We start from the raw sequence: 9,011 nt of genomic DNA, 5'->3' as shown, positions 1-9,011 counted from the left end.
CGCTGTAGCTCAAGTGGTAGAGCGCTCGCCTTGAGCTGAAGAGCTGAGGGACAGCGCCCAGGCCCAGAGTTCAAGCCCCAAACCGACAAAAAAAAAAAAGAAAAGAAAAAAAGCAGTTGTAAAGACATGTATCTAGTAAGACTAGTATTTAGAATAAGCTCTGAAGCAAAATGTCTCAACAAAAAATGGAAATGTGCTGGGTAGCAAATTTATAGACAAAAAGTACATCCATGATTGACAGGAAAGGGCCAAGGAAGACATATTGTTAATAGGTATTGAGTTTCTTTTTGGTGTAAACATTCTGAAAGTAGATAAACATTCTGAAAGTAGATAATGATGATGGTTGCGCCAAGTGCGAATACTGTATACTAAATTAAAAAAAAATCGAATCTGTAGTGTTTCCAGTTATTTATAATGTGAATTAAACACAAAGTAAGAAATGAGGCTAGGCATGCTGGCACATGCCTGTAGTCCCAGCACTCAGGAAGGTAGGGCAGAAGGATCCCCAGTTCCAAGGCCAGCCTTCGGCTGCTCAGTAAAATACTGTCAGGAAATTTAACACAAGAAAATAAGCCAAAGAAGAAAAAATAAGTTAGAGCAGAAAGTCCAAAGGAATATGCTAACATACAAATAAAGCAATACATTTGTCACTTCATAACTCCTATCAATTCTCCTGAACACAGGAGGACTAATTAGTCTCACCATTAAACAAGGCCTTGCCTCAAGGGCCAATCAAAGCAGAGCTTCTCTAACTTACGTCACTGAACTCCAGTGGTAAACTCTCAGTGGGCTGAAGCTCAGCAGCACTCAAGTACAGATCCATGGGGCCGGCTTCCAGATCGTGTGGCACAGACAGTACCTGCTGGGGCTTATACATCTGAGGAGGCAACTGGAAATGCAGTGGACAGCAGGGATCCTCAGAGAGGCTTACAGGAACTGGTTTGTTGCAAGGCACCTCTTCAGATCCCTGGCAGCATTTGAAGAGAACCTGGTTTGTGTCCTGACAAATATCTGTAGAAAAACTGTCAAGGGAAATACAAACAGGATCTATTGGAGGTACAAAATACAATAGTGATGTCCACCATGTAAAACTCACAGTGTGGATATTATACACCATTATAACTACACATGATATGGGAAAACAAACGCAGTTATTAGTTCTTAAAGTTACCCCTCAAAATAAGTGTCATTTCTTAGCTTCTAGTTCTAGTTCTACCAGCAACTTAAAATTAGTCCTCAACCAATAATCAGGAGATAACAATGTGGTTTCTACAGTTAAGTAGACTAGCTAAGTTTATAAAAACTTATACTTTCTTTGTAACATGGTAAATTCCTTTAAAGCAGCACAGGTAAAAAGATATGCACTAGATATCAACCTAACAGGAAATAAAAGGTTTTCCAGGCCTGTCTATCTTAGGAGAGAAATACAGGGGATACAGGTATGATCCCAAAAAAATCTAAGATACTTTACTCATGAAAAGCCCTAGAAAGCAGTACTCTAGGAATAATCTGAGATTTATAACAACTTTTGTTAAGAGCAGATACAAACAAGGGCTATTTCAGGAAATGGTGCTGTGGCAGAAGTGGTAGAGTGCTAGTCTCAAGCTGAAGAGTTCAGGGACAGTGCCTAGGATCAAGCCCCAGGACTGACCGCCCCCCCATCCAAAAAAAAGGCTATTTCAAAGTTGGCAAAATTGTTCTACAGAATAAGTCAAAACGGAATTAGGCAAAATAATTTCAAGTTCAAACTACTTTACAAAATATTGTTTCGTGTGGTCCTGGAACTTGGCCTGGTAGTACTGTCCCTAAGCTTTTGTGCTCAGGGCTAGAGCTCTACCACTTGAGCCATAACTCCAATTCTCAATCTTAGACTTTCCTGCCGAAAGTCCAGGCTGGTTTCAAACTTTGATCCATTTCAAATCTCAGCCTTCTGTGTTAGCTAAAATTACAGGTATGAGCCACTGGTGCCTTGTTTACAAAATACATTTTATTCAAACGCTAACATTTCTTAAAATGATAAACACACACCAGGCACTGGTGGCTCACGCCTGTAATCCTAGCTACTCAGGAGGCTGAGATCTGAGGATCATGGTTCAAAGCCAGCCCGGGCAGCAAAGTCTATTGGACTCTTATCTCCAATAAACCGCTAGAAAACCAGAAGTGGTGCTGTGGCTCATGCAGTAGAGCGCTCGCCTTGAGCTGAAGAGCGCAGGGACAGCGACCAACCCCAGAGTTCAAGCCCCACGACTGACAAAAAAAAAATGATAAACACACGATTTTCCTTACATTTATGAAAAGCATTATTTTAGAGTTGGGCAAATTCTTAACCAGAAAACACAAACTTCCTTTAAATTTCCAACTCAAAATTTTCAACAAAATTCTTCAAAATAATAATGTACAATGCAACTTTTAAACCAAACAAACCTTAAATAAGGTATTTCTTTCCCAAACTACATGGAAATTGCTTGACCCTAAAAAGCAGGGTATCAAATATAGCCTTATTGATCTTGTGAGCCAGGTAACTTTTAAGATGCATATGTTTCCTAACAACCCTAGATCTTTATCCTGTAGCGGTTAGTAGCACTTTATCTCCCATCCCCAAGTCACCGCAACAAAAACTTCCCAAACATTATCAAATGGTGGACCAAACATCCCCAACTGAGATCCATTACTCTCAATCAACAGTAGGCAGTACACAGTAAATATTTAATAGGAACAGAGTTGTACTCCCTATGTGCTTAAGAAAAGCTAAGCAATGTCTAATGTGCTTAAGAAGCCTGGCTGGGTGAACAAATGCAGCCAGCATCAGTACTCACTAAATACTACATTCAAAATGATCTATACAACATGTGGGTAGGCATGGGAGGGAAAACTGGGGAAGAGTAAGAGAAGAGGTGACATTGTACAGGAGGCAGTACTGAGGATTGAACTCAGTCACAACTTTGCTAGGCATAAACAATACCAGTTGAGCCATAACCCAAGCCCAAGTTAGTACTTAAAACTTTAATCCACTGAATTAAATTTCTCAGCAAAATATTTTCCAATGAATTCAAAAGACTTTCATAAAGGTCTCTTATTTAAAACTATACTAACCAGGACAAACTTTGGCCCCATCTTCTTCCACCCCCTTTCCTTTCAGATAGGGACAACAGAGATAAAAGGGAATGGTTGACCTACAACTAGAGTGTGGTCCTTCACTTTCAATCCAGTGCTGCCTCCATCAGACCAGAGTAAAGTTAACAGGTCATCAATGGCAGTTGCATCTGTCTCTGGGGAATGGACTTAAGGAAGGGTAAGTGACTTAGAAAACTATGGACCGAAAAGGAACATAAAAAGAAAAACATACTTCCCCTTGTAAATACATTGCATCTTCAAATTTGCTGTTAAAAATATTGACAGTCTAATAAAGTGGCTTGCAGCATTTAAATGTCTAAAATCGTACCTATCTGTACACTGGCACTTCATTAAATCCTAGTTCACCTAAAATCTTAATTCCCCAGTTTTCCCTCCCATGCCTACCCACATGTTGTATAGATCATTTTGAATGTAGTATTTAGTGAATACTGCTGCTGCATCTGTTCATCCAGCCAGGCTTCTTAAGCACATTAGACATTGCTAGCTTTTCTTAAGCACATAGGGAATACAACTCTGTTCCTATTAAAGTAAATATTTACTGTGTACTGCCTACTGTTGATTGAGAGTAATGGATCTCAGTTGGGGATGTTTGGTCCACCATTTGATAATGTTTGGAAAGTTTTGGTTGCGGTGACTTTAGGGATGGGAGATAAAGTGCTACACCCAGTAAATACAAAGGAACAATGAAATATGGATATCTGGACTCACACCACATAAAAATAATCACAATTCTTTTACACACCTTCCCCCACATTTAGTTCTGTGCATTTAAAACATCATCTACAGAATTTTATACCCTATCTTAAATTTTGTTAAGTGTTTAATGCCTGAAAATATGGGGTGGTGCCATAATTTACATGCCTATTATTCGGCTCTCAGTGTGTATGTGTGTGTGTATATATATTATACATATATATATATATATTTTTTGGTCGGTCATGGGGCTTGAACTGTGGGCCTGAGCGCTGTCCCTCAGCTTTTCAGCTCAAGGCTAGTGCTCTACCACTTGAGCTACAGCGCCACTTCTAGTTTTCTGATGGTTTACTGGAGATAAGAGTTTCACGGACTTTTCTGCCTGGGCTGGCTTTGAACCGCAATCCCCAGATCTCAGCCTCCTGAGTAGCTAGGATTACAGGCATGAGCCACCAGTGCCCAGTTGGTTATTTTTAAGTCAGTGTCTCACTATGGTACCCAGACTGGTGGGCTCACATGATTCTGAGCCTATCTTGTGAAGGGGATATAGGTACATGACACAATAGCCAGCTAAGAAAAAGCTTAACTCAGAGCCTAGGCACTGTCCTTGAGCTTTTCAACTGAAGGCTAATGCTCTAGCACGTGAGCTACAACTCTACTTCTGGCTTTTTAATCAGAGGTAAGAGTGTCATGGACTTTCCTGCCAGAGCTGACTGAAAATGCATTTTACTTTTGCCAATTTGATATCTCTTGCCATACATATGAAATCCAGTAAAATCCATGCCTTTCAGAGAAATATATTTACTTATAGCTGCTCCTATTGTATGAGCTTTCCTTAAACATTTAAGAAAAATGCACTTTCAAGATTCTATTTAGGGGCTGGGAATGTGGCTTAGTGGTAATGTTTGCCTTGCACGCATGAAGCCCTGGGTTCAATTCCTCAGTACCACATAAACAGAAAAAGCCAGAAGTGGCGCTGTGCCTCAAATGAGTGCTAGCCTTGAACACACAGAGGCTCAAGGACAGAGAACAACCTGAGTTCAAGCCCCAGACACGGCCAAAAACAAAAAAAACAAGATTCAATTTTTAAAAATGGGGAATAGTTATATTGTAATATGTTTTTTTTTGTCAGTCCTGGGCTTGAACTTGGCCTGGACACCCTTGAGCTCCTTTTGCTCAAGTCTAGCACTATAACACTTGAGCCACAGTGCCACTTTCAGTTTTTTCTGTGCTTAACTGGTAGTAAATTTCACAGACTTTCCTGCCTAGGCTGGCTTTAAACCTCAATCCTCAGATCTCAGCCTCCTGAGTAGCTAAGATTATAGGTGTGAGCCACCGGCGCCCAGCTATAAATCTCTTTTTTAAAAAAAGATTCAGCAGGATTGGGAATGTGGCTCAGTGGGAGTGCTTGCGTTGCATGCATGAAGCCCTGGGTTCAATTCCTCAGTGCCACATAAACACAAAAAGCCAGACGTGGCGCTGTGACTCAAGTGTAGAGTGCTAGCCTTGAGCAAAAGTAGCTCAGAGACAGTGCCTAGGCCCAAAGTCAAAGCCCCAGAACTGGCAAAAAAAAGATTCAGCAAATAACACAAACAGTTCTGTAGCCCAATGGTAAATATAGACTGTTAGCAGAATTTAGATATTACAAGGGTTCAAGACAAACTATCCTTGTAAGGAGGGTAGAAAAAAATTTCACTCTGTGAATAGTTTCTAATGTGAATGATGTGTAAAATCACACAAGTTAGCACACTAACCATACAAAAGATAGGGCTAAAGTTCACAGGACAAGTCACCCTTTTGAATGAAATGTAGTTAATTATATTTTTAGCAATAAATGTGATAGCATTATGTAACTCACAGGAACAATCCAATGAGAAATCTGATTATAACAACTATACAGATATTTTGGAATTACAGTATTGAGACTGCAAATTAAGTATTAGCTTGAATTTATTACAATGATTCTAGTATTAGTTTCAGGCTCTTTAACATTCCACTTGTACTCTACCAGTTGAGCCACACCTCTACTCCAGCTTTTCTTATTTTTGCTGTTTAATTGGAGAAAGGAGTCCCCCAAACTTTTATACCTGGTCTGGCTTCCAACTAGTCCTCCAAATCTCAGCCTGACTACTCAAGTACTCAGTTTACAGGCATGAGCCATTTCACCTGAACCAATGTTTCTTTCTAATGAACTGACCATTACATTTCCAAAGTTCTGAAATGGCCAACAGACCAAGAAAGACATTCTTTAGGCTCCTGCTTGAAACCAACAGCTTCAGCAAACTGCTGGCCTTGATTCAGGGCCAAAGGAAATGAAGACTTTCAATTAAGCCAACTGGCAAATTCCCACCAGTCCTCTTCTCACAAGCAAAACAGAGCCTCAACAGGCAATTTTAAAAGATACGGGTAAGGCAGTGTCTGGTCATTGGAAGAGACTGATTGGAGCAACGAACATCATCCACAAAGGCCAAGCACCTCTGACTGGAACGAGTGGTATGAGCCTAAAATGGAGAAAACAGATAAAACTGACAAATCCACAAAAGAACATTCAACCCATTGTGATGAGAATACTACCTATGGAAACACAGGAATAAACAATTTACAAGTTTCCGGTAATTTATTACTTTATATTGTTATAATGGGAGCCTAGGGGAGCCAATTTTGGCTACAATATAAGTTGTATGCCCTGCTATCGATGATAAATGAGCTGTTAATGATTTTGCCACAATGATACTAACAGATAAAAAATAACCGCATGACTCTTCTCCATATCAACCTTACCTCCAGGCATTCAACTGTTCCTAGTCTTCCAGCTATCTCCTCCCACTCTCATGCACTCCTTAGGTCTCATGATGGAGCCAAAGATGGCCTCAAACTTATGACCTTCCTGCCTCAATCTCCTAAATGCTAGGATCAGACATATGAAATCATACCTTGCTCTTCCCACCTTTTTTGGAACTAAGAATGAATCCATCCAGAGCCTCCCACATAATAGGCAAGCACTTTACCATTTGACCCATACATGCCCCCAGCCCTCTTGTTTCATTAAGTCTTGATTAACTTTGCCAAGACCGACTTAAATTCTTAATCCTCCCAAATAATCCAGTTACTTTCTTCCTTCCTTCATTCATGGGTTTTGAACTCATGACCTTGTGCTTGCTCGGTAGGTGATACCACATGGGCCTTTATGTTCATGCCCTTTATTCTTTAATTGTTTGATAGGGTCTGGTATGTTTGCTGAGGCGAGCCTCAGACCAGGAACCTCTTTACTATGCTTCCTACATGGTACACATTTCCCCTCCCAGTTTATTAGTTGTCCTTCAACCTTGGTCTTCCCAAAATTCATTTCCCAAGTTGGGCCTTCCCATTTTTAAAACAAGACAAATGGCTGATGGCTCACATCTGTAATCCTAGCAACTCAGGAGGCTGAGATCTGAGGATCACAGTAAGAAGCCAGCCCAGACAGAAAAGTCCATGAAACTCTCATCTCCAACTAACCACCAGAAAACTGGAAATGGCACTATGGCTCAAAGTGGTAGAGTGCTAACTTTGAGCTTTCCAGACACAGGTCTAGTCAGTAGGAGACAGGGAAACTAGAATCCAGTCTTCCTGACCTCCAGTTAAGTACTTTTACTACAAATCTAGTTCTAACTCAGATTTCAGAGCCAGGAATGGATGGATAGTGTTTTTGAACACTCATTGTAGGGCTAGTGTGGCATAGTGGTAGAGTGTTTGCCTAGTATGCATGAATCCCTGGGTTCAACTCCTCAGTCAGTACCACACAAACAGAAAAAAGCTGGAAATGGTACTGTAGAGCAAGTAGTATAGTGCTATGCTAGCCTTGAGCAAAAGAAGCTCAGGGACAGTGACCAGGCCCTGAGTTCAAACCCCAGGACTGGCAAAAAGAAAGAAAGAAAATTACTCACTGTAAGTAAATATATATACAAGTCTACAGGAATATAAAACAAATTACCTGTTGGGAGGCACCATCAGTGGCCAGCATTCTGCGCTCCTTCAGCTGTCTGTGTAATAGGGCTTCTACTCCATAGCGTTGACGGTATCGCCGTAGACATTTTAATCGCTTTAAGTTTTCTCGTTCTTTGGCCAATAGTCCCTCTGGGCCAGTCAGGAGACTACTACCTAGAGAGTTACAAGAGTCACAAGTGAACCCAACCATGAATCCAGATGCTTTGGAAATAAGCAGGAAGTCTTTGGCCATAAAATGGGCACACTCAACTACAGAAAACTTGCCTAGAGCTTCATGTTCCACTTTGCGATTATGTAAATACCGACGCTTTTTCTCTTTGAGCAAATGCTGAAGTCGTTTAAACTGATCAATATACAAAGATTGCAAACGAATTAGCTTCTCACGCATAATCAGGGCCACTTCTTCTGCTGTGTAGACACCAGCATGTCTGGAATACACAAAGTATTCAACAAAGTATAAGAAAAAAAAAAATAAAACCAAGGCCCAAAGTAAAAAAGGGTAGAGAACAGAATGAGTTTGTGAATTTAGAAAGTAACCAGTGTTGGCAGGATCACCTTATTATAAACATGAGCAGCTACACAAAGCATTTTACTACAGCGCTACTCAGGAAACTGAGATCTGAGGATAAAAGCTCAAAATCAGCCCCAGGCCGACACATCTGAGATTCTTTACCAGTTTTAAAAAAAAATGTCACAAGTGAAAGTGTGAACTCAAGTGGTAGAATGCCAGCTGTGAGTAGAAAAAGCTAAATGAGAAAGCACGGGGTCCAAGCTCATCAAGGCCCCGCACAACAAGTAGCTGCACAGAAGAAAACAGGGTTGGGGGTACAGCTCAGAGGAAAAGCACTTCTTTAGCAAAGTAATCTTTATGCAAAGTAATCATAACCACCAAAAAGAAATTTCAAAAGGGTATGATAAAAAGGGTATGATGTAGCTCAGTGGTAGGGTGTTTACCTAGAACATTCAAGGCTATAGGTTCGAGCCCCAGCACTGAGGGTGTGGTGGGGGAGAAGCATATTGAACATTGTCAATCTTTCTTTAAAAATCTGGCGTGCTGGGCTACAGTAGACTTCAAGACTAGCCTGGCGGGGGGGGGGGGGGGGTAGAATGCCAGTTGAGCTATCATATTGCGCAAGTGCCAGGGCCTGGGTTCAAATCTTGGTACTATCCTCTTTAAAAAAAAAAAGGGGGGGGGG

The 9,011-nt window shown here is 40.8% G+C and overlaps 1 protein-coding gene across 2 annotated transcripts in view; it reads right to left on the bottom strand.

The window, feature by feature from the left end:
* Positions 1 to 9,011, bottom strand: part of Kansl2 (KAT8 regulatory NSL complex subunit 2) — a 20,577-nt gene that overhangs the window by 4,977 nt on the left and 6,589 nt on the right. For both annotated transcript variants that reach the window (XM_013018785.1, XM_013018786.1), the window contains 4 exons: positions 8,080 to 8,243; positions 7,802 to 7,968; positions 6,233 to 6,329; positions 758 to 1,011 (listed from right to left, as the gene is read on the bottom strand). In XM_013018785.1, the coding sequence (XP_012874239.1) occupies positions 758 to 1,011; positions 6,233 to 6,329; positions 7,802 to 7,968; positions 8,080 to 8,243 (682 nt within the window). The remainder of the gene's footprint in view (positions 1 to 757; positions 1,012 to 6,232; positions 6,330 to 7,801; positions 7,969 to 8,079; positions 8,244 to 9,011) is intronic.

This window comes from Dipodomys ordii, unplaced genomic scaffold (assembly GCF_000151885.1).
Source record: "Dipodomys ordii isolate 6190 unplaced genomic scaffold, Dord_2.0 Scaffold42, whole genome shotgun sequence".
In the NCBI taxonomy this organism is placed as follows: domain Eukaryota; kingdom Metazoa; phylum Chordata; class Mammalia; order Rodentia; family Heteromyidae; genus Dipodomys; species Dipodomys ordii.
The sequence above is the reverse complement of the archived record's forward strand: the minus strand, read 5'-3'. Positions and strand labels throughout refer to the sequence as shown.